Genomic DNA, 26,864 nt, shown 5'->3' with positions numbered 1-26,864 from the left:
ATGACATCGTAACTCAGTACAATTCAAGTGAACATAATCCACTCCTTGTAAAACCAGGGAATCACTGAACGCATTGCTATACTCCTGGAATGGCCTCTGTGAGATATAAGCTCCCATACGCTCTCGACATCTGATACTGCTGTAACATACATTAGGAATGATGTTTCGTCTCTCCAGAAGGAAATCCAACCGATTTCTAACATCCCCAAAGTTGCCGAAACCGTTCAGAATCTGATGTAAACTATCTCAGGCAAATTATTTTCTTTTCTAATTGCTTGGAACTCTGCAGTTCCTTAAAATAAGCCTCCCAGCAAAATGCCTCTTCACAGCGCTCTCATTCTACAAGCGTTACAACTCCAAGTTCCTTAGGTTTCTCAAAGCGCTCGTGATAAAAATAGGCTGGAAAAAAGAAACACTGAACCAGGGGAGGAAAGGGAAAAAGAAAAAGATTTTGCACGTTTTTCTCATCAGGTTGGATTCTATTCTTCTATTAAAGTCATTCCAAGAAAGAAATGATTCACGCTCCCCGAGTTTAAATGCTGAGAAATTTATGGTATCTTCCATCCTCGCTCTGCCTGCTCCAACACGAGCCTGCAAGCAATGGGAATTAGAAGCCACAGCAATGACAGGAACGTGAAACCAATGCTTCCCAGCCTCTCTGGGAGAACACGTCGGGTACTTGTGACCGCAAGCTTGCCTTTGTTTACTCTGTTGTGAAATACTTCGTATTCTGATCAGTTCTGTGGTTGCAAGAGGCTTAATGAATAAAATCTGCTCCAGCGATAATACCGAGACTGTTGTGAAGACAATTCCCTGTAAACATTGATAAACAAACACTACCATAACGATAGGAAAGATAAAAGCTGGCTGAAGTTACTCTCATGTGTCATAGCATTAATTGACACAAAACGAGTGTCATGGTTTATCAACAGACCCATCCCTTCAGAAGGAAGAACTGAAAGCAACGAGGACTCACAGGTCCATTTTCTCCTCCTGTTGGGCTACAAGCAGGCTGTGCACTCAGGGATCACAACAAGGTGATGCAGGTTGTGTGTCAGGAGCTGGAATGAAATACTGACAGCAAACCTCATGCTCAGCACTTATTGCTCAGTGCCTGGACCTGAAAGCATCATTGTTGCTGATGGAGGGCTGCTTGCTCACTGCCCTCACTGCCCCTTGGCATTCACAGCCTCTAGCACTTGCCTGTTGGAAACACTCCCTTGTAAAATCATGTTTTTCATCCAGAAATGGTGCATCTATCTTCTATTGTTGTGCACTACACCTGCAGGGGTTGGCTCTCACATACAGCATCTGCTGCCAGTTACTACCCCTTACCACCACCCCCACAGCATCAATTCCATAGACAAAACCCAGATTATTACTAAATTAGCTTCCTGTCCTTCAGTTCAATGTTGACATCGCTTTCTGTGCAATGCAGGAGTTCTTGCTATCGCTCCTCCATTGAACAAAATGCCAAAAGGTGATATTCAGTGCTGCTATTCTGCAATTTAACATCATCTCTTCCAGCTCCAGTTGCAAGGGTTTTCACTGATCCAAGGCTACAAAACCTCCTAGTGCCCCCTGAAGAAGTGATTTGAACTCTTGGACAGGCACAGTGCATGCTTTTAAAGGGTTATTTTTGAACAAAACCATAAAAACCCTGGTTTCCTACCTCTAAATAAGCTACCACAAGGCCTAGTGAATTCACACAGTGGCACTGAAGATGCACCGCCTCTGCTGCAATTAACAGCTTGAGCTGCTTTCTGCGAGATCCCATCCTCTGTGCAAGCTCTGGCAACTGCAGGCCACATTGTGTCTGAATCTGGACAGGCTTTGTCTGTGTATACTTGGTTTTGATCAGGTTGACATGTACTAAATTTAACTTTGGTCTTTGTTCCACTGCTCTTTTGGCTAAAACTCCAGAAATCATGTCTGCAAACAAAATGTCTGAGCGTTGTTTTATTTTTTTTCGCTGGCTAGTCCTCCACGCAGTCAAAAAATAACCTCTATTTTCCAGCAGGATATCACCCACTTGCTCTATTTGGCAATACCAGTTAGTGGCTGATGGTCAGCTGGACTCTTCGAGACAAATCCTGAATGCTTCTCACACGGCTCTATTGAGGCCAGAACCTCCTCCTCCTTTTCACTGCACCAGTGCCTAATTTATCTAGCAACTGCTACCTACTGCTTCCTGGCCTGCAGTCCCAATTACACAGAGGTAGCAGTACAGAAATCTAAAGGCTTAACTCATTTCTGTATTGTCACATCTCTATAACTTCAGATGGTTTGGGGTTTTCCCTCTTTCGAGGGAAGGCAGCCCAAGGGCAGCTCCACTCCCTCACTTGCTGCCCTGGATCTGCCCACCCCATCCCAACATATACAGCAAGAAACCACCACTCCAGCAGCTCCTTCACAGCTCCTCCCTGCCCAGCTCACCCCACCTGCAGCCATCACTCTCTCCCCCCCATTCCCAGCTGCTCCCCAACCCACGAGCATCCTCCAACCTGCATCCTCCGGCTGCATGTCCCTTCTTCTGCACCACGCCACAGCAGCCTGGCCATACCCATTGCCCTCCCATAAGCCATCCAGCTTGCTTTCATTGACAAGCTCTGCTGCTTGGAAAGGCATTCTGCTCCTCAGCTTTTTCCCATCAGATTACGATTGTGATCTCATCTCTTATCGCCTTCCACCGCACTGACAATAAAAAGAAATCCTTCCGAACTGAAAGAATAGCTTGAGTAGTCACAGGACTTTCTATCATTTCAACCTCTTTCAGTACACTCAGCCTTAGAAGGTAAGAATGAACAGCTGCCCTGTATTTCGGATCTTACCGGAGCGCAGCATCGTTGTGATTTCTTCAGTCCAATTTCACAGTTACTTTTCGTTCTCTTTCTTTCAGAGCTGAAAGAAAACGGCTCAATGCATCAAAAGTGCCAGAAGCAGCTATTGCTGCCCAACCACATTCCTTTTTGTTGTACTCAGCCCGTTTGGGTTTCAGCTTTCCTGCACACCTTGCAAACTCAGACTTTAAATCCTCTGTTCTCCCACTGACTGCATTGTTTTCTTTTTATGCCCGGTACAGCACGGAATTCAGCCATCCCATGAGATTTCTGCATGTGTGCCTCTGTATGTTTTGATATATATGTCTTTCTTAAGTCCTATGGTCTGTTCCAAGTTGACAGCCTAAGTTTGACAACCCTCTATATTTACCCTGCCTTCTGCATTATGTGTGACTCACATTTTAGGGTTGTTTTCTCTATTAATCACAGATATAAAGCTGTAGGATTTGATATGCAAGAATACATATGATATGCAAGAAAACAGTCTGCTAATTGGCAAGCACGGTGACTGGGCACAATTAGGTTTGCTCCTGAAACATACATTGTGAAGCATGTATATCTGTTAGAACTCCCACACTGCTTTCAAGAAAGGTTATGGAGGAAGAACTGACTGCATAACACAACCAATTCACAACAAATAAAGATAGTATCGAGGAGGAAAGCAGTCCCGAGCAATTCAACAGAATACTTCCATAGAAGCAACAAACCACCAAGCAGGAAATGAAAACAAAAAAGCGATGCTCCCTTACAGCTTCTAATCTCAGTTACCGCTCGCTCACAAATGCTGTGATTTCTGCATGAAGTCATAACTTGAGATCACATTGCTGGGGCTGTGCCAGCAGCTCTGTGGGATGAAAGTGGCAGGAGCCTGGCAGCGGGTGGGATGCAGAGTGGTACCTTGGCAGTCACTGGGAGCCCTGGGGACAGAGCTCCCCAAATCACCTGGAATCTGAGTGGGGCTTGAAACCAGAAGTGGCACAAGCAACACTTCAAAGGGAGCAACGCAGGATATTCCTGAAGTTTCAGCACAAAAAGCACGGCTGGGAAGGAATGTCAGGGGCAGGAGAGAGCCAGGAGGCGGCCTTTGATGGGCTCTGAGAACACAGAGCAGGGGAAACCAACGCAAAGCCAAAATGAGAAGGTTCTTCTGGAGCCAAACTTTTCCTGGAGCAACCAGCGAAAAGAGATGCCAGAGCCCATCCTGAGGGAGAAACGAGCTCCTGATTAGACAGACGTATGGAGACATATGGAGAGGAGAGAAAGTCTACTTTTTTTGACCTAAAAAGAACAGTTCAAAAAGCCTTCAAAGTACAGGACAGGAATTAAGTCTTTATTGAAGCTGATTCCTACGACGTTGCCTTTGAATGCTCAGAAGACACGCAAAGTTTTTCATAGAATAAAAAACAATTAAAAGACCCAACGACCCTCCTGGGTCAAAATAATTGGAAAGTGACTCCAAATTCACAGCTCAGAGGCAACTGATGCCCCAACCTCTGTCTGTGCAGCAGCACAAGTCACAGAGCTGACTTCTGCCACAGCTGTACCCAAATAAAGGCTCCCTCCTTTCAACCAACACTGCTTTTAGAACCAGAGCGTGAGGTTTGTGGTACTGCTATGCAATGCACCTGGTGCAACTGGACTGAAAGGATAGACGGGAGCTCCATGCACTGTGATGATGGATGCTGTAACTTAAGAGATCTTAGGAGAAATACTACCCAGAGTCCAGCAACGTGTATGAAAACAAGGGAAATAATTAGAAATTATTGAAACGAAGAGCTGCCTGTGTATAACATCTAAACAAAGCCAGCCATCTGATCAGCTGCACATCAATAAGCACAAGACGGGTGCAATTCGTACAGCCTAATTATTCCCTACCTACATTAGTTCTTCCAGTTGTCACATATTCCTCTGATGTTTTCGAATGGGGCGTGATTTTCTCTGCTCAGCAGTGAGCGCTGCCCTCCCATACGGTGCAGTCACACTCTGGGTGATGCTTACGGTACAGCCCCGCAGCTCCCTTCTGTTGCATTATACAACTCTGATCCATGACCAAAACACAGCATTAAACCGTGCTTTTAATTCCTCACAGGGTCTGGCAGTCAGAGAAAATAACTTCATTTCCTCTGCACTTCGTAAGCACTGCACTCCGATAGCACTGCTCCTCAACGGGATTTCGGCAGCAGCTCCACCAGGACGCACACAGGAGCTGTTCCTCCCTATTTCTTTCTACTTAAAGCAGCCGCTCTCAAAACAGTTCCCTACAGTGCTTCAATCTTTGCATTACCCATGAGGATCACAGGCATAGAACCAACAGCACAAGGCAAAGATAACTTCTCTTATGGATGCCTGACAACCTCAGCTCTCCCCCTGCACGCAGCAGCCCGCTGAGATCAGGTATAGCTGCAAAGTCACACTGCTATACATTACTTCTTAAATTCAACCCCTATATCACGCACAGAACAGTCGACATGCTGGAGCAACCAGGCTGCCGTGCTTCACACATAGTGGGAGTGCAGGGGAACAGCACCGAACACAACGCCGAGATGCTATCAGCAGCATTGAGCCGACCATAAAACTCCATGGCTATCAAACACAGCATAGAGGCACACAGGAGGCAGCTACATCACACCCCTCTTTAAGCATAGCACAATTCTGACTTTCGTTTTCCTTTTCTTGCCATGTTTCAGTGTCACAAAATAACACCGTTGTGCTGCCTGGGGACATATTAACTTTCAGTTTTCACCAGGTGGAAAAAAGCAACGATTTTCACCGCATTTGAACATTTTGCCCCAGTTTCTGCTTTAATAATAATTACAGTAAAAACACACAAGGTGACAAATCCACTTCTCTTTCCCCTAAAATGCTCCGCTCAAACTTGAAAACACAACTTGCAATGCATTCAACATTTGGAACCAATATAGCATTGGTGTGGATTCGGACAACGATTCAAGCTAAACCCGAGTTCTTGCACTGACAACGAGATCTGAGCTAGATGAAAGGCAAAGCCCTTTATCTGCTAGGGCTGGAGTTTGTGACGGGAGCTGTTTCCATGCTCAGCGCCCTTTGCAGACGTGGGGCAGCAGCCGCTGGATGCCGTGTGCCATTACAGAGTCAGATCAGGGGGGAACCACCAACTCTCTCACTCTGCTTTCCTGCTCTGAGCAAAATAAATGTAGAGGGACGTTATTCACTTCCAACAGGTAATTTATTACTTTTGTTATGCTTTCCTCTGCTATGGTTATGCACTTGTCTGAAATTAGAAGGCTTTTCATTCTGGGAAAAATTATATATTTGCCTGAAAATTTATAATAGCGAAGGAGAGAAACTATGGGAGAGAATCATAGGAGCATTAAGGTTGGAAAAGACCTTCAAGATTATCCAGTCCACATCTGACAGCTCTGAAGTTTGAGAAGTTTGCACTCCTAATTTTGTCGTTGACACGGAAAGGCTCTTCTACTTCATATTTCAGGCTGGGAAAAAGTATATATTAAATAAACATTAAAATCTATAAAACAATCTGGCTTGGCCTGATGCAGAGGAACTGAAAAATAAGATTAAAACTGTGTTAGAAAGATGGAATGTCCTTAATTGACTCCTGAAGGCGTTGGCTGCCAACGCAGCACAGAAGCCACCAGCCCAACCAGAGCCAACGAACGCGTGGCCCTTCCCTCATCGCCACTGGATCGAGAGCACTAACAGTGTCCATTTGGTCAACAGTTTTGCAATGTTCGAGGAATTCTTTTGTTCCTCTGACTCTCTTTGCTGTCGTTTTCATCGGCGCTTTCCAGAAAAACAAACAATCGTTGGAAGAAGTTTACAAATGAGTGATAATGAGCGAGGGCCTCAGGCAGCACAGCGAGTATTAAACGTGCTCAACAGACCCAACTTGGACTTTGGGTGTTCTGGCTTTGTAAGAGTTGGAAGGGATGGGGTTTTTTAGCAATCAAGTTAGACGGCAGTCTCGAAATGCACTTCACCACACCTACACGACCATTTTTCCCCTCAGAGTCAATACAGAAGTATCCCTGAGCAGTCCCACCAACCCATATATACCTCAATCGGTCCCAATCCTCCACAACTAATCTGCTCCAAATAACACACAGACCCAACTGAAGATCACATTAATTTGGAGCATCTCCACAGCAGACAAATCTGTTCCTCAGATCCACAGCTTTTAAGAATAGATCTATACAAACTGCCATGAAACGCATTGATGAATTCCGTGAGTGATTTCGTTATTTAGAGCCCAGTGTTGAACAGACACCAAATAATGGAGCTCTTGGAATCACTTGGAAAAGAATTAGGCCAATGACAAACATTTTTGACAGTTCCACTCCCGTTGCGCTCGATTGAGTCACAGTTTAATTCAGAACAGATGACTCGCTGATCGCTCCTTTCCCTATGTTACACACAGCATCTCCCTGATTTATCACCACTGACAATGAAAAACACGCACCTAAAGGTAAAATCTGGCATTTCACTACACATCTCTGAAGATCAACGTCCTGTTCCAGCGCTGCACAGACCTATGGACAGAACTGACTGCCCTTTAGGAGACGTGCAATCCAGGCTCACACCAAAGCACAACCCATTCACACACAGGTGTGTGGGACAGTCAGTTTCACTGACCAAAACTTAATATCTGATATTGAGTGTTGGTGTAAGCATCACTGTGATGTACTCTTTTCTGTATGTTTCCTAGCCCTTTTACCACCTGATAAGCTCTTTTTTTATTGACCTATTATAGAACAGATTTATCCTGAAGGAAAACACGATCCCATCACCAAAGCCAACAGCAAAATCACTGTGCCATTGCTGGAACAACCTCTTTGGTTTTCGTTCTGTTTTACAGCATTTTGCTCTCCACATCCCCTGTGTTCATACAGCACAGATGTCTCATCCCTGACACACACATTGCTGCTTTCCTACTATTATAAATGCAAAATGCTTTAAATGCTTTAATACAGGAAAAAAAACCTCCTCAGGAAGTCACACAAAGCAGTTCCAGAATGTATAAATTCTGATTAATGTTTTGTCATTACAAGTTGATACCTCTGCTTACCCACCAGCACTGCTGACATTTTACTTCTACCTGAATCTGATGCATTACAGAAACTGCCACAACCCTCTTTTTTCTTATTAACAATTGAAACCGATGGGCTGACTGAGGTTTGGAGTCCGAAGTCCGGCCCTGAAACAGAATACAGAGTCCTGAACACAAAGCAGAGCCTAAGTCAGATAGGCTGGGTGTAAAAGCATCTCTTACATCACTGCCATGGGAATGAGATTCCCCATTTTCAGGGTCATTGCAACAAAACAGTTAACCAGAAAAATCACACTAACCTGATATGTGACTTAAATCTAATGCTTCCTCCTGGTGAGCCCTGTAACACTTGTGCTGTTTAATATACATACACAGGATCATTCCAAAAGCAGGGAATGATCTATTTCAGAAGCAGAAACAGTTGTTAAAAAACATCAGAGCCATTTATAACACAGATTCATTCATAGCCCAGCCCTGGTTGGAGCCCAGCATCCCCATCAAAGGAAGAGCACCTCCATGTAAAGCAATGCTGCTTTCTGCCTCCAGATCAGTCTGGACTGATAGCTCTGGATGGATAATTGATGGAGCTTGAATGCAGCAATTAGTCCCAGCAGATCAGATCAAATAAACTCAATCAAGCTTAAAATTTCAAGCGCTTATTCCACAAAGAAGAATTTTGTTCACAGAGCACCAAAGAAATGGCTAAAGCAAACTACTGTGGATAGTTTCCCAAAGACACTTTCCAAATGTTACAGTAATAAAGTGAGATTTTTGAATACGCCGAATACATTTCGGCTAATTAAAACAGCATCCGAGATCGGAACTGAAAACTGTGCTGCTGATGTGGGATTTCAATCCCAAAAGCAAGCAGCAAATTGGTCATTTTGTAGTTCTTTAATGTCAGTGTCTGCTTGAAACAAAAATTAACTATTAAAAACTCCAGCTGCAGAAATATGTGGTTTTGTATATGGCCCGTTCCAAGTCAGCTCACAAAGCACAAAGGAATGTTCTTCCAACATCCTACTTCAATTTATTCGATATTCGCTCCTCTTACTTCAAAATATCTTAAGAATTCTGAAAAACTGGACTGAAAACCTGTTGGGAAAGATGGAAGGGATTAAAGGCAAAAAACAACACACGCTCCAAGTCAATCAGTGGTGAAATCTCATCGTGTGCAGCATTACCTTACAAAAGCCTTTGTGGAAAGCCTGTGTAAACCACGTAGGTTTTCCCTCAAACATAAACTCAGCGCTCATCTGCTAATGAGCCTCTGTGATTTAACTTGGAAAAGAGAGCTGTTGTGCCCCAACTCTTAAAGCAAGCAAATGTTCAAGGAGAGGAGACAAAGCAAAGGAGCCCTCCTGCTTGTGAAACAGCAAAACATCCCCCTGGATCGCCCAAGTGAGGCAGACAGCATGGAAACCTGGAGACAAGTTTAAATCATTGAGATTTACTGTTGCACTTAACGCAGTGCAAAGTTTAACCGCACTAATGGCCTGAACTCTATACCTGCCATTTAGTAACCTGACAACACGCGCGCACCAACGCAAGTACTTTGTTTTTCATCAGGATGAAATGAGATCTCTCCATGCTGAACAGTTAAGCAATCATCAGGGTCAGCCAGCAGCAAGCAAGTAGCTGGTTCCCAGCCAAGGATATATAATACATACAGAATGAAGCCATGATGGGCACCAACAGCTCAACTCTACCACCAGCCCCCCAGATTCTTGCAGTCTGGGATGGTTATTTCTGAAAGCACACGTGGTCCAAGGGGCAGCCCCACTGCTCCAAGTAAGGGAGCACAGAGCTATCAGAGCACGCAAGAGAGCAGTGATGGGAGATGGGCACATCTGCAACAAGAAGACAAGGCTCACATCACATGGGGAGAAAAAAGCATAAATGAGGAGGAAAAAAAAAAAAAAAGCCCAAACAAAACAAAAAAGAAATGATTTCTCTAGATTAGCAAAGCAGATAGCTTTGTGGGGACCGCTATTCTACAAGCAGAGATTTTTATTACCAAAATCTCTAATAAGGGACAGCTTAGACCTATGCCTTCTATGAAGGCAGAGAGAATTATTTTTCCTTATATTTAAAAGATTATCGCTTTGTATCTCATCTCTTCTTATTAAGTTTACAGCAATATTAAAACAAGATTTGGGTGAATAAAGAACATAATATACTCAAAAATAGAGAACATATTCTTTGGAGCATTATAAACGCTCCTGTCTGCTTGAATGGAATTTTAATGGAACAACCCACCCTCTTAGGAGGAAAATAGAAAAAAGATGACAGAAAATATTATCCTTTTCCAAAGCCTTCATTAAACAGCCTTGCTGTACAACCACTGCTGATCACTCTATGGACTCTGTCACTCATGGGCTGTATCAAATGATGTATAAGAGATGAACAAATCACCTTTATCCATTTCTTCCACCTGCCAGAGCATGTATATAAAATAAAAATAATTTGGAGGGGAAAAAAAAAGCCTAATATTTTTCAGTATTAAAATAATACAGCGATCTTAACATCTCTGTGTACCTCATTACTTTTGATCTGCAAGGCAAGGAACAGCAATGAAGGTTACAATGTGAGTGCAAGACTCTACAGGACATTAAGACACTGTGCTGGGAACTGGGACTTCTGAATAGAAGACAAAAATAGTTGTGTGACATAACGTCTAAGCCTTAAGAAGCACAAGGGAAAAGCTTGGTGTTTAAAGCACAGACATTATATTATGCTCTTAGAGCCAACTATCTGCTGGAATTTACTATTTGCTCCCAAAACAAATCTTTACCTGCGTCACTGAAACGGAGCATGAAAGCGGGGTCAGTTTTGGATCTTCTGTTATTAATGAGAAGTTATTTCCTTCGTGCTTCATTTTGCCAAAAGCTGAACTGAATGAAAAATGCCATAAATACATCTGAGGTTTTGCTACTGAAGACTGTTTAGAATGCCTTCAGCAGCGAGATTTTAATCTGCACATAGGGGCAGGCCGGGTCCCACAGCAGAAAAGGGCAGAAAAAGACAGCAGAGCAATGCTGATAACTGTAGTAATTAATGATTACCAGGAGATGGAGAAAGCTTCTTAAGCAAGTTGACCTGAAAGGCAACTGTGATGTTTTCTCTTATAGCCAAGATCACAGAATCATGGAATGATAGAATGACTTTGGTTGGAAGGGACCTCAAGAATAACGAAGCACAACATCTACTGCCTATGGCAGCACACTACTGAAGCTACTTCCCAATCATTGTGGCCTCCAGAACATGCTACAGCTCAGAACCGACTCCAGAACTTGGCCATCCAATACCTCACCACTGAAATTTTACATCGTTAATCATCATTAATGAGAGCAGAAGGCCAATCACACACAAAGTCCAGACACTTGCTGCTTGTGAAGAGGTACCTTCACTTTCAGGCTTTCCAAGGCAGCTCCCAAGCAGAAGGACCCCTGAATTCAGCAAGAAGTGCTCCATCAACACAACTGCATCACAGCTGAAGTCTTGTCCAGTTGGAATCCTTGCATTTAAACGCAGCTGATTGTCACAAGTGATATCTCATTTATGAAACAAGGCCTGCTGACTCGCAATGAGCATCCAAATGCCTCAGCACTGCCTATGGGAGTGGATAAGGTATGCAGATTAAAAAGAGATGGGCATTTTCAATGAAATCTCAGTTACTTTTGCATTCTGCAGCAATACAGAGTGCAGTTCTTGCAATCTCTCTCAAGCAGCAGCTCCCTTTCTGTGCTTTGCTTGATATTTTATGCTTAGTTGACTGACACCGTGGCCCTGTCTTTTCCTCAATACAGTCTCCTAATACAAGGCATGAAACCTTTGTCCTTCTGACATCAAGGCTAATAACCTGCAGTGAACACATTTGCTTCAAGAACCTCACACAGAACCACGATGACAAGGACCTTCACGGCCACAATGGCCGTCCCGCCCATTGCTGTGCCACATCACAGCATCCTGTCCTGTTGCTCCACTATGAAAAGGCATGACCCTTCCTCCATGCTTTATTTGTAAATCCATGCCTATCTGTAAGCCTTAACAGACTTAACTGCCATAGAATTAATCTGATTTGCATTTCCTGAAGCACCTGTTCAGCTACAGCAACAGACTGAGCCCAGAGGACTCAGGAGCTTGATGACTATTTTGATTGATCCAAAGGGAGGACTGGAGTTTAAAACGGAGAACCCCTCTTCTGTAGGCTGCCAAATTAATGTGCACAAAGGGCTGTCAGCAAGGAGGGGCAGGGGGAAAGGGAATAATCTCAATTAAAAGGCTCGTGCTAAAATTTAAGCTGTCTTCATCCACAAATACAAAATGTTTCTAATATTGGATTTGCACAAAGCACGTTTTGTTTCAAAACTAGTAATGTTTGCACCCAAAAACAGAGCAGACCTGCAAGGCTTCGGTCCAACTTATTACCAAAGAGGAACCATTAGGAAATAATCAGTTACTTCTTTAGAGACCATCCAAGCAGTGCCTGAGCTCCAGCTGCACTATATTGGGCTTTTCATTTTGGTGTTTTTCTTCTAGCAATCCTGTTTGTTTCCCTGTGTGCGTTATTCAAAGCAGATGTGCTGCAGCAGGGAAAAGCCTCCTCGATCTCCTGCTGCACAAGTTACGCTCCTCTTCCTCTCTGCCCATCGCACACAAGCACACACGCAGCCCCCGATGCATGCAGAAAGACTCACGCTGTGAATGTGCCTCTGTCCCCACGGCACTTGCAGGGCTGATGTCGGAGCAGTGCATTCCTCGTGCTTTGGATCGCCTCCTCATTTCTTCAGGCTTTTGCTCTGAAGGCAGCTGACGATCATCTTAATGCTACTGCCCTCTGCTGCTTGGAAATCAGGGATAGGAATAGCGACGCGTGCACCGTATTGACTACAGAACTCCAATTTAAAAACATAATATTTTTAAACCCAGAACTTTTTTATTAGATCCATTATGTGAGAATTGAGAGCTGTGAAATACAGTTCTTCCCTCTGTTTCAGATAATATATTGATATCGAAGGTACTAATATTGATAGAAACTGCAGTATCTATTTCCAAAGACTTAGGAAAGACAACTAAAACACATATATAAATGTGATATAAAACACATTCTATATTTTCCTTGTGAGACTCCACGTGTATTACACAGAATTACTAGAATTAGCAAGGTTTATTCTCAACATTTGGAACGTTTCTCTCCCTTTTCTACTCCTGTAAGGCTTAACAGCTGCCCAACACTTCAGGCAGAGCACAGCAATAGGACAGATGTTTCAGACATAGGTGATGAGGTCATATCTCCTTTCAGCTTGTTACAGGGCATGCTGTGTGTATTGAAACCAGACCTGAACGAGGCAGCAGATCCATCCTCCTCCTGAGGACACGAAACACAAGCTCTCACTGATCCATTCCTCACACACGTGTCTGTTCTGACCTTTTAGGCCCAAAAGCAGCAAGCTGCTACTCTGCAGCACTCCATTCTATTTGCTCCAGCCTATTTGGTTGTTTTTTTTTTTTTTATGTAATAACAGAATGGACTGGGTTGAAAAGGACAGCAATGATTATCAAGTGCCAACCCCTGCTATGTTCAGGGTCACCAACCAGCAGCCCAGGCTGCCCAGAGCCACATCCAGCCTGGCCTTGAATGCCTGCAGGGATGGGGCATCCACAGCCTCCTTGGGCAACCTGTTCCAGTGCATCACCACCCTCTGGGTGGAAAAACTTCCTCCTCAGATCCAACCTGAACCTCCCCTGTCTCAGCTTAAAACAATTCCCCCTCGTCCTATCAGAAACAATTCCAAGTGTTGATTACATATGCATAGTTGGAGGAATGGCATTAATGGCATTACAAAAGCAATTTACAGTTGCTGACTTTCTGCTGCTAACCACACACTGTTTGCTCTGGAATCCACTAACTATTCCAGCTTACCTACAGATACTCTTACTTCAGATTAAGTGAACTAATGCTGCTATTCCAATTAATTATTTGTTCATCGAGCAGAACAAATCGTCAGCTCTCCAGCAATATATAAACGATCTTATTTTAGATTCTGAAGTGTATTAAATTTTTTTAATTTAAAAACTAGGGCTATTAGTTGAAGATCATTTGCCTGGTGTCACTTTAATTAATTTCTACATTGGAGAAAGGCTGGCTGTGAGGATGCATTGAATGGAATGCCAGAAACACGACATGAAGTAAAGTCAAACTGCTCAAGTTGTTTTCTGCCTCTCTACACTCCACAGCTTACAAGCAGCACAGCACCATGTCAGCATACACACATTGAACACCTCCTGACGTGCAGAACACTACGGCTCAACATAGGAAGCGAATGTTGGAGGTAGGGAGAAAGGAAGTCGGGTAATCAGAGGAAAGAAACAAATCAGAAACCTTCTAGTAATACACAAGTACAAAACTCCCAGCCCAAAGAAACTCCCACTGCTCCGAGGCTTCAAGCATTAGTTAATACGAAGTCTAATTATTTTTGCAGTTTGGTATTTTTATTAAACATGCATTGAAATATGAAACTTTCAGCTAATAGAACACATGTGTAGGTAGAGAGCGTTCTTTTTGGCATCATTTCTTTCGTTCCACGAACAACGATGCCAGAAAAACAAGATCTAAATTCAGTGCAACTACCAGGACAGACAATTCAGAAGTGGGTGGAAAAATAAAGAAAAAGAAAAAGAAGAAATCAACAACTGCAGCATTCTACAGAGACGCTGCTGGTTACTGCCAGCATCATGAGCCTTCAAACACATCCGTCACCTTGGAAGCTTTACTGATAAAATTTCATGGTAGATTTATACTATTTTCCCCTGTTTTTCAGACGAACGATCCCATGCTTTGCTCTGAACAAGAAGCAGAAGGCTTACAAGGAGCCGGGGCTGCAAAGGGCACATCAGGAGGCAAAACCAATCCTCATCTGAACAGAGAGGATATTTGGAGCCTGCTAAGGTGTTGTGGTTTAAGAGAAAATGATTTACTAAGAGAAAATGATAACGATTATGATGATATATATCCAAATGAATGCATAGAACAAGTGATGCACAAGCAGTTCTCACCACCCCCAACTGACGCAGAGAGCAGAAGAGAGCAGAGAACTCCCACCCCCTTCAGAACTGCCCCTGCCATATTGGACAGAACATCCCTTTGGCCAGTTCAAGTCAGTCCTCTTTGTGTTCCCTCCCAGCTCCCTGGGCCTTTTGCTGAGAACAGCCTTGGCTCTGCACAGCACAGCTCAGCAGCAGCTACAAACACCAGCACGTTACCAACGCTGCTTTTCTCCTAGAACCAAAACACAGCATCACACCTGAAGGAAACAATTCCATCCCAGCTGAAACTAAGACATGAGGTCACAATAATAAGTGGGAAACAGGAGAATAAGAAGCATTTTCAAAGGGAAAGTAAATACCTATGTGTCAATTAGCACATCGATAACTGAATGAAAACACTAAAGTGACACATTATTCGCTTCCCTTATTATCCAACTGCTAAGAACCCTCTGGCAGGGAACATTCAAGTACTTAACCAGGAAGAAAAAGACACTCCTGAAAAGTAATGGACAGGTGGGGAAACCACAGAAGTTCTTTTGATGGCAGGTCATGCACAGCCGATGCGAGCTACTGGATTGTTATGACTTCCATTAGCGCTGAACCGTATCGTATGACAGGTTTTTGTGCTCTTATCCCACTGCCAGCGCCAAGGAAAATGCATTAGTTTCAACTTCCATTCTTAAACCACAAACAGAGTTGAGTTTAACTCATTTTCCTTCGCAGTTTTTATGAGCTAATAGCTCCAGAACTGATCTCTTACCACAGCTCAGCTGATGAGCAGGAGCCAGCTCAGCTGCTACAGGAATCATATGAGTGCTGCTCATCCACCCCGGGGCAAAAGCAGCCCACATAGCATCAGCTGCTGCTGAAGGTTTTGATGTCGAGTGAAGAAAGGAGATAAAACACTCTAAATAGTTGCTTGCTGCTTGTTTTTACTCTGCTGGAACGCAGCTAAGCAGCAAGTGCTTTGGGGGGGGACCTGGGTGCTCAACTCATTTCCTACATCACAGCCACTCAGAAGCAAACTGTCCCCATGAGTATCTACACTGCTTGATAGCCCAGGTGTCTTCATACAGACAACCTACTGTATGTACACACACAGGGTCAGGAGAACATTTAGCATTCAGGCACACCCCTTAACATAGCAGCAATCCGCAATGATGATTTTTAGACTATATTCTTTGGTTCTATTTAAGATGCAATTTGTGGCACACTGAGAATGCACTGCAGGGGAACAATAACGGTACTAGAGAACTCCATACAGGAGCTCCATACCACCTAAAGAGCTCCATACAGGAATATTGTTGTGCTGTGGACAACAATACCAGAATTCAGCATTTAGCAAAGCGTGCCCGAGATCAGATGTTAACAGCATTGCCAACACGTAACATGGACATTCTGCTCATTTAAACACTTACTGACTCATCACTCAAAGCAAAAACTCTTTTCTTACCTCATGTACACACATGCACCCAATAAAACCATCTTATCAGAAAGAACAAAAGCAGATGTGAAAGATCTGTTTCTCCCCAAACAGCCATATAATGAAAAAATAGCTGCCTAAAACTCAGCAATAAACGTCCGTCAGTTTGCACAGCCTGCAGCCCACATCTGGCCCCAGTGACAGTTGATAACGTGGAAAAGAACATACTGTACACCAAATAATCAATCCAGTTAGTAAACATAGGAGCGAAGAGGCCAAAGAAAGTAGAAAACACGGGGATAAAGCCTATGGCAGAAGGAACGGTACAAGTGTGGTCACACGCATCGAGCCCTCAGACAAAACACTTAAGTTTGTGTTTTCTCATTTTGTGAGTTGTTTACTTCAACAAAACCCAGAAGAGATTTTCCTCTATAAAACAGAGGCTCATAATGTGAAATCATTCCAACTGCAACACCAATTATAAAGCTGGAAGGTGCTCAGAGCTCAGCTCGGTTCCTACCTGCCCATCCTGCCCAACGTGCACTTGATGTATCTGCAGGTTTCCCTGTAAAACAAAAAGCATTGACAATGAGTCAGCTGTGAAGCCAGAAAACTGCTCGCTCCTGAAAAAAAGCCCGTTTCTCATCTCATTATCAAACCACTTCAATATTAAGGAAATCTACTAATTGAGGAAATTCTTCTGAGGGCTATCTTGGCAATTCAGCTACGCTTCAATGCTCAGCGCTTTAACCACAGAGGATAAACAGACTTCTATTATTAAGAAAGCAAGGAGGGTTTTTCAGCACCACCAAGTTTTCCTAGGATTGTTCTTTTCCCATTTAAGTGCCACAGTGTAAGTCAAAGCCTTACTGAGCTAGAATTAGCTGTGCAAGACTCAGCAGCACAGAATGCTGCCAGAAAGTCACTGTCTGTGCTATTAGGTTTTGGTTTCACCAATATTCGATGCTGAAACCCAGCGTGGCTCCATTACAGGAGCTGCACCCATTGCAACCAGCTCTGAATAACGTCAAGTGCTTCACACGGAACTGCAGCTACAAAGTCTAAAGGTGAAAGAATGGTAACAAAAGGAAGCCTGCACCCATACGTTCAGGGATGCCTCGCTAAATGCACAAGGACTAAGAAAACCCGCTGCCCTAACGCCAAGAAGGACATGGCTTTCAGGAAAAGAAATTAGTTCTGATTTGCATATTTACTACATTTTCTTTTACTGGCAACACTTCCTCTTTTCTTTTCTTGAAGCTGCATACGTTGCAATAAACTTAAAACCAGATGTGTGCATCTGTCACAGAGCAACGTAACCCTTCGCTCTCTCACACCCAGCAGCTCCCAACACACAGATGTGGGTGTTTAAACCTCAGCATCGATTACAACTGGATATGATGAATGGCTTTTTTCTTTTCCAGCAGCCTTTAAACCAACGGTGCACACTGCAGGACTGTCTCAGACTTCACTATAGCACATTTTGATCCATTCTTGCTGCTCCCTCGGTCTGAAAGGCTTTGTCAGGAACACTGCCTTTAACTGTAATATTTATACAGTATTTATCATAATATTTACACTCTGATACCTCCCTGGGTCATTACTATTCCTCTACACCAAAAGCGGTTTAATGAAATGTTACTTGGATGCTTTGGAAATGGATTCAGCAAACCCACAATAGATATGTTTAACATTGGGCAAAAAAATAAATGCTACAGGGAAATCATACACAGTAAATACTGCACTCAGTATTTATGTTTAACCTTGTTTTGCTATTGCTTCCTCATGCAAACAAAGTCTAAAAGCCGAAGAAATAGGACAGCAACCGCTGCAGCTATGAGTTTCTATACATCCTTAAATAACTAACAGCTCATGGAGCAGCTTCAGTGGCCGTTTTGAGTGGAAAGAAGAGTTAAATCAGAGGGTTCAGTACCAGATTTATCCATTTCCTTTCTATAGGTCAATTTTTATGGAAGAAAATTCTGAAGTGCAAATAGTGCAGCACCAGATTGCTCAATGCATAATGAAGGTAAATTCACTTTAGTATGGAATTCATCTTTAAGAGATGAAGTTTGACTACTCTCCAGACTCCTGCTGAAGAGTTTACACAATTAAAGACACAGAGCATTTCCTATAATGCTCTGAGGGTACCCAGCTCCATCTCCAAAGAAGACCAAATACCGCAGTCATTAGTGCTGCTGTATTGGGCCTGGATAGCATGCTCCCAAATCAGGTCCCCACATCGTACCCACACGCACCCAAAGCTTTGGCTCACCTCGCTGTCCTGTGTGATTTGGACTTGCTCGCCTTGAGGAACCTGGGCTATGTGGAGATGGCCCTGCGGGATCCGCAACAAAAGAAAACACCAGGAAGCATCAGAAGAAAACCAAAACCAGAGGAAGAAACTACTCATTTGCATCGAATGCAGTTAAAACATTCACAGTTGTAGGTGGAAACAAAAGACTTATCCAATGGAAAACATTTAAGATTGCTTTAGCTCAAGTGTAATCATATTTTGCCATCATTAATTCATTCATTTTGACATCAGAGGAAAAGAAAATGGGCATGACAAGAAAACCACATTTATATGGTACTTGTCTCTACCAAGGAAGAATCTGCAATTGTGAGTGATGCAATGGACTAACAGGCACTGGTAGATAGGCATTAGTTCTCCCAAACCAATGAGTTCAAAATCAGAAACCCGTTTAAAGGCCTGGGAAACTCAATTCTTCAAAGAGATATAACAAAACTACCCACAGATTGTTCCTAAATGGTTATTTTAAAAATCACATGCATTTTTACATTAGCAAAGTTATGGAGAAGCACAGTGCCATGCTAACAAGCACCTCTCAAGCTGCTATAAATTGGCATGAAGTTAGCAATTCCAATGCAGCTACACCGGCTTGTGTTAACAAGAATCTGCCCTTAGGGCTTTAATAAAGTTAATGCTCAGTGTGGCCAGCCACACCACCCTTACAGAATGGCATCGTGCCCATCATTTGATTGAAATGTGGATAAGAGGATGGAAGGAATTCCTTGTGCATCCTCACCAGCCCAGAGAGGTCTCTGCCACTGTGATTTACCTGGAGGGAGATTGGATTCTAAATAACCTACTTGGGAGTTTATAAGGCTTTGTGTTCATTTTAATATGCCTGCATGAGACAGAGATTAAAGATAATCATTTGGAATTCTGTCAAAGGCTCTTCTTATTTTATAACACAAGAACAATTGCATGTGATTTTCAAAGAAACACAGATCCCTCTATTTCAAACAGTTTCATTTCCTTTGGAAGGAAACTATCTATTTATAGGGAGAAAAAAAAAACATACTGGAAGTATCACTCTGACAATAGAGACTGTATATAAAATTAGAGCACAGCCCAGTCCACGTCGAGATTAGAATCAGTTTCCCTCCTTAACACTGAGCTCTCAGGGCTCCCAGGGAAAAGCAAGGAACATTTAAAGGATCCATTTAAAGCATTTTCAAACAAGCAATCCTTTCTGCTTGGGGACAGGGAGGGAAGAAGGTGACTTTATTTACCTTTGTATCACTGCAGCATTCCAAAACAGAACTGCTCACTCGTCTTTTGCAGATACAGAGCTGGCCTTCAAGGACAGTCTCTTTAGTTTGTTTGTGAATTCCAACAAAGCCCCTCTGAATCTTAACTCTTAAAGTTCACAGACATTCAGGAAATCCCCTGCACTAGGTTCAACACTGGTTTGCTTTAAATACACACAGTATAAATGACTACTGCTATTGTAATGACTCTCAGCCCTATGTGCATCGTTCCCTAGAACTAAAAAAGCAACACCATCTCAATTTGCTTTATGGCCCTCCCTACATGCCAGACAAATTATGACCATGTTTCAGTTGTGGGTCACAGTTGATTTTTCCCAGACTGCACAGCTATTATTTAAAAGATGATTGGCAGACCCAGATATTTGTTTTAATAAGGCAAACTTCCATCACTTTGATCCACAAACAACCACTTTGTCTGTTGTACCCCTGTACTTCATGCCATTCTCCTTCTACCTTGTCTTTTGAGACTTTAAATACTATTTAATGATCAGCTGAAACAAAAAGCAACCAAGAAGATATTCTCCTTAAAACATACAGGGAAACAAAGAACCTCACAAGATGTTATGGTTACGGCCAAAGTGAGATGGAAGTTCCTTTTTATCTCTGCAACCTCTCACACTTGGGTACTGACAAAAGAACTGACCAAAGCCACCTCATTATCCTACCCCAGGCTCTTCTCTCTAATGGCACTGACCAAAACCCTTGCAACAGGCAGATTGCTGGGTACTATGGGCCACCATGTAGGTCAGTAGCTTTTAAGACTCCTGTAGCCTGGTTTCTATGGACAGAGGGTTTTTGTTGCCTATCAGAAACATCACACCATCTTTTCATTATTTTCTTCCTTTCTTATATACGAATTAAAGAAAAGGCGATTCTTGCAGTTAAACCATGGCACACAGGAGCTAAACCAAGGTATGTTTTGGCAGAATACACAAATCTTGTTTAAAAATAATCTTTGAGCTTTGATAGCAGCCTCATGGTCAAAAAATGTCAATATTTATAACTGCTGCTTATATACATGTATCTAAATGAATACACATGTAAAGGTTCAGCTAACAGATGTTCAAAAATGCCTGAGAATGCAGTCATACTTGAAAATAAATGAAGCTGTGAATCACATAAATGCAATTTTGTTTTGAAAGTCATAGTTAGAACTACTACTTCAGGGTGAATTGTATGGTTTGTAGGGCTGCTGTTAGTATTATGGGAACAAATGCTAGCAAAGGGACAGGTAGAGACTTGACTTCTCAGTTCTAGATAGAATCATAGAATGGCCTGGGTCAAAAGGGATCACAATGATTACCTGGTTCCAACCTCCTGCTGTGTGCAGGGTCACCAACCAGCAGCCCAGGCTGCCCAGAGCCACATCCAGCCTGGCCTTGAATGCCTGCAGGGATGGGGCATCCACAGCCTCCTTGGGCAACCTGTTCCAGTGCATCACCACCCTCTGGGGGGAAAAACTTCCTCCTAAGATTCAACCTAAACCTCCCCTTTTCTCACTTTAAAACCATCCCCCCTTGTCCTATCACTGTCCACCCTCACAAACAGCTGTTCCCCCTCCTGTTTAAACGCTCCCTTCAAGTACTGGAAGGCCACAATGAGGTCTCCCCAGATCCTCCTCTTTTCCAACCTAAATAAGCCCAGCTCCCTCAACCTTTCTTAACAGGAGATACAGAATGAACACATATTTATCTGCAATGATTTTGTGAGCAAGTCCTGCATGGACATTCTTGCCAATAACTCTTTACATAAGCCTTCAATGTTTATTTTCTGAAAGTCACGCTTACTAAATGACAATGAGTCATTAGGAACAATAAGAAAAATGAAATTTCAATTGAAGCAAAAGTTTACATTACCGCGGATTGTTTAAACAGAGTAATTTAGAAAAGGCTGAGTACATACTACTTGGACTTGTCCATCTTCTCCTATTTGGTGGATCTGAACCTGCTGGGCATTGGCCAGTGCGTAGTGTAGTGCCTGTGGTTGGTTCTGCTGGATCTCATTTGAGGCTGACACTGAGCTCTGAGGACCCTCTGAAAGAGACACAAATCCACCCTTGTTACATCTGTAGAACTCGTGCCAGCAGCCCAGCAACAAAACACACTTAAAAACAGAGAAAAACAAGAAAGCAGATGCAGATCATTAACGGTTTTATGCACATCGTTGCTCATTTGCTGCAAACTTCAGAGCCCCAAATGCTGTTTTGTCTCTGTAAATGCATACATTTAAAAAGCATCTTTTGAATCTAGATTAAGAGTTCTGCAAATGTCAAAGGAACGTAACAGGCAAAGCACACAGACTTCCCACTACAGGACCGGGCTGTTTCCTTCTGCTCACTGCGACAGCCACTGGGATGACCTGCATTACAAGCTGATTTATCATATATTCATTTCTAGACTTTGTAGAAAAGATCCTCAAATATAAGAGGCAAGTAAAAGCTAGAACTAGGTTGTAATACACAACCACTCAAATGCCATTATTTCTTGAAACATGAAGGTTTTATGCATGTGGTGGTCAATGACAACACAATAACATTGATAACTCCATACCAGAAGGGTGTAATGGAATACAAAGGAGCAGAGGCAATCTGGTGCAGGGCATCACAACAGGTGAATGGCACCAGATACTGCACCGCCATTGGGAAGAGCCCTGGAACATCCCCATATTACACAGATTCTGCACGAGTCCCAGCTTCTTTTCCTTTCTTTCCTACATCTGAGATGACTATGAGAACAGGACTGTCATAACAGGCTCTTAAAATAACATATTAGAAGAAAGGCTTTTCTATATACACTGTTTCCACCATCAGCTTAATGGTTTTCTTTTGCTATGCTACAAAAATATTATCAGACCAAATCTTTGAAGCAGCGAGTTTGTTTTACAACTCCCTTTTTTTTCCCCCCAGAGTATTTATTGCTCTGACAATGACTTTTACGCTACGTGGTAACATAAAACACATTAACATTTCACACACAGTAGCATTCAGCACTACGAGGCTTTCAAACCCTTCAAGTGGAGGAAGCTGTAATAAAAATATTTAAGAAGTGCTGTCACTCTACTTCTGCTGTAGATAATTTCCTTACGAGATGTTATGCATTGTTTAAATAAAGGCTTGCAAGGCCTCGTCCTGCTCAGAGATGGCTGACGTAGCTCGATTTTAAGCACAACCAACGTAACAGGAAGCTGGTTTTCATAACTTTTTCATACTTCTTAATACCCCAAGATTAGTCTGAGGACAGAATGCTGCTTTCACAAGCCTGGGCTTTATTCAATCATACAAAAATGTTAATGGAAATGTTCCTTAATAAAATTATCCATTTGGTGGTGTTCTTTGTGCGTGTCTGCAAATGTTTGTGGAAGAACACAATTTCGAGCCTAAGTCTGAACATGGGGGATTGGAAATGAATTCAATGCCACCAAGCTTGTATTTACTTATTTGTTGAAAAGTTCAGTTGCTTAACAATTCAACTGAACAGCTGTAATTATGTCAACAATCTGCAAATGTGTAACTACAACCAGGAGACTAATGGAATAGCTCAGTAAAACACAACAAGTATGTGGCTCTGGTACCTACTGGATGCCTTGCATTTGACCAGCAGCTAACAACCCTTCTTAAATACAGTCCTGTTGGCCACCGTGCAATTCCAGCACTTCCCACACTGCTCTACAGCATTCAGGACTGGGTGAAGCAATTCTATGCTTGATATGAGAAACTTCAATAGCAGCCAAATAGAAATGTGATGGCCTGGTGTCAAGTTTGACACCTGCTCATGCTTTCCATGGCCACTGACTTTGTCACCATCACCTCAAGTGGTGATTCTGTATTCCCATTGCCCTGCTGCAAAACTCAACAGCTGAGTTAAGACCCAGCATCAACACAGATTTGGGTGTCCTAATACATGAGCCTCCATTGTACGTTTATACAGTGTCTATATATGAAGATAGATATGCACACACACAAGTGTAAAGCACCAATATATTACACGCACATAGAGAAATGCATTTTTAACTTTATAAACCATCTTTTGCTCACAGATGCCAGAAGTTATTAAGCTGTTCAGAAAGGAACAGAAGATAAGGACTCAATGCCATCATGCTGTATATATCCTGCATGGTCCATCATAAATCGTTTTCACATTGACTTCACTGCAGCAACCACAGTTGGCTAAATTTTTTGTGTGATTTTTTCCCCCCCCTTTTTTTCTCCTTAGGAATAAAGAAGAGGATTGAAATGTGTCTAAGAACAAAACATCCTTTATAACCACTGCTACTCTCCAAATATCTGACCAGACAAAAGCAATATTTATCCGCTTTTAAACATCCCCCCATTAAAAACAAACACAAACATGAATAGCACACAGCTTGAATAGAGGATATGTCAGCGGCTATAAATCACCATCATGTAAACTATCTGGCTTTGCATGTACAACTTTGATATGTTAGAGAATCCCTGGCACAGAGAAGCCATACAGCTGAACTCATGCTGCGAAATGCTTGGACATCAGCTGGGCAGTACACAGTGCTGCTACTCCTATGGCAATCCCAAAGCACCCTCATGGAGATGAGAGTTTTGAGCTACCTGCTGCCCTGGTCGTTCCTCACTGCTTATGCTGTGATACAGGAGGGGGGAAAAAAGCCCTGAAGTATTCCTTCTTCCCTACAGCATTTGTTTCTTCCTGTTTTCACTAGGCTTCATATTTACCAGTTGAGCATCTGTGTTCTCATTTTGGAAGGAAATGGAGGAGGTATGGATTCTGCAGTTGGTGGGATTTAAGCTAAGTCCCTTCATTTGTGTGTTGCCATTCCAAAGTGCTTCATTTCCCTGTGGGCTCCACATTTCTGCTTACAGCCCAGGATGTGTTCTCTTATCTCCTTGATACGCAGCGCTAGCAGGGAAAGGTTAATGGGCAAATGAAGAAAAGCACACTTTAAAAGCAAGAAAAAAAGTGTGTGTGGAGGGGAAAATACACCATTACCCAGGAATACAACTCTATGCCATAAACCATTATCTCAACCTGGCTCATCCAGTGCTAAACGGCTCCAGTTCTGCAGAACTGCTTTGAAGATTTGGCCGTGACATCTGTTTTCACATGTGACATCTTGGCACAGCTGAGCACTTCAACCCAAATCTACATGTAAATCCCAAAGTCACGGGCCTAACTAATAATTCCAACATGGAAAACTGTGATAACAGCTTTAACAATCTTAAGAGAAATTAAAAGAAAGGGAGTGAAGGCACTCTGCAGTTAATCCGCCTCTCAAAAAACTCATTTCCTACTCCCTTCCCTCCACAGACTGTTAACGAATTTAAAATGAATATCTCAGTAAATTATCATGGCAGCCACACGCACAACTTCTATCAGAGAAAGGGAGAGACAAAAGCACACGTTAAGGAGTAAAGCCATTGGCTCAGAGATGAACAACCCACTGCAATTAATGCCTCAAGTCCAACAAAAGGCAAGGGAAGAGCCAGAAAAAAAATAAGGAAACAACTTCTGTCTCCATTTAACAGTCTGCTACAACTTTATGCAAGCCATAAATCTTGCAGATACTGTAAAGCTGCTCAGTCGATTAAATGTAGAGCAATCTTAATGAGCATCCATGGGGGTGGAGGACAGAGAAGAGGCGTTCATTGGTATCTCCCTACCAGCTTCCTGATCCTAGTCTGCTCCTAAAACACAAACAGTACATGACAACAAGTGCCAAAAACCTGTGGGGTCTGTGTAAGGGCCGTGGGCTCAGCCTTGTGCTCTCTGTCACATTTCCACTGCTAACTTTCCCTTATCATGAACAGAACAGAGAGGAAATCCGTTATCATTTTCTCATGCACAATGCAAATCAAAGCCACACACTAGGAGGACTTTTACGCACAAGAAGCAGAAAAAGCCTACAAGTTTGGACGTGTCCAACGAGTGCAGAAGAATTAAACTCAAGAACAATAATTCTCTTTGGATGTAAATATTTCAAAGTTATTTATTACGTGTGCAATAACTCAGTGCTCATAAAACACACCAAACCGCAGAGTAGATGAGGTTGGAAGAGACCCCTGGAGATCACCTAATCCAATCCCCCCCTCAAACCAGGCTCAACCATAGAGGTTTGCTCAGGACTGCAACCAGCTGGAGATGGAATCTCTGCAGCCTCACTGGGCTGGCTGGTGCTGTGGTCAACCACCCATAAGATTCCTCGAAACCAAAGCAGCACAAGTCAGGTCACAGGCAGGTGAGTTTCAGACTGCTCTGTTTTATTTTAAATGAAGCAAATTAATTGCTTCTAAAAAGCACCTCTGGAAAAGCAAGAGCCCTAATTCATAGGAGAGGGAGTAGAGCCGAGCAGGAGCCATGCTGATTTTGACACCGTTTCAAGAACCAACACAAATACTATTTCCAATGATAGAGCTGAACCCAGGACACACATTGAGACGTTCAACAATTTTTCACTGCCAAACAGAAAAGGATGAAGCCATTCCACACTCCTCACATAGCAACATCCAAGAAACACTGTGATACACATTGAGTTGGACTCCATGATCCTTGTGGGTCCCTTCCAGTTCAGGATATTCCATTACTCTGTGATTCAACATAGGAGAACCGTGCTCCTTTACAACATTTGAAGCAAGTGCCAATAACTTTCTGTTGATTTAAACATATACCATTATATGAAGATATAACAGAAAGCCACCTTGCTATTATCAGATCCCAGAGAGAGGTGATGAAAATCATATTACTTCAAGCCAAACAACTGCTTTGGATTTGAGTCTTTTTTTTCCTGTTGTACCTTCAGATCCCAACTTTAACAAGAGCTACAATATATTACAAGTCCATAGTCAGAAAAACACTGCCAAACTATGGAAAAAGAGTTCATTTGGGAAACGTGGAGTCCATTCACACTCAGGCCCTCAAAACCGTATTTAATCATCACTTAATGA

The 26,864-nt window shown here is 42.7% G+C and overlaps 1 protein-coding gene across 10 annotated transcripts in view; it reads right to left on the bottom strand.

Annotated features, from left to right (window-relative positions):
* Positions 1-26,864, bottom strand: part of BANP (BTG3 associated nuclear protein) — a 112,102-nt gene that overhangs the window by 35,015 nt on the left and 50,223 nt on the right. For 7 of the 10 annotated variants that reach the window (XM_085551164.1, XM_085551163.1, XM_085551168.1 and 4 more), the window contains 3 exons: positions 21,839-21,969; positions 18,633-18,704; positions 16,878-16,922 (listed from right to left, as the gene is read on the bottom strand). In XM_085551164.1, the coding sequence (XP_085407290.1) occupies positions 16,878-16,922; positions 18,633-18,704; positions 21,839-21,969 (248 nt within the window). The remainder of the gene's footprint in view (positions 1-16,877; positions 16,923-18,632; positions 18,705-21,838; positions 21,970-26,864) is intronic. The other 3 variants (XM_085551165.1, XM_085551169.1, XM_015874221.3) reach the window with 1 other exon arrangement.

The sequence above is a fragment of the Coturnix japonica genome, chromosome 6, assembly GCF_054131305.1.
Source record: "Coturnix japonica strain WE chromosome 6, WE-NBRP24, whole genome shotgun sequence".
NCBI classification, from domain to species: Eukaryota; Metazoa; Chordata; class Aves; order Galliformes; family Phasianidae; genus Coturnix; species Coturnix japonica.
This window is presented reverse-complemented; position numbering and strand designations above follow the sequence as displayed.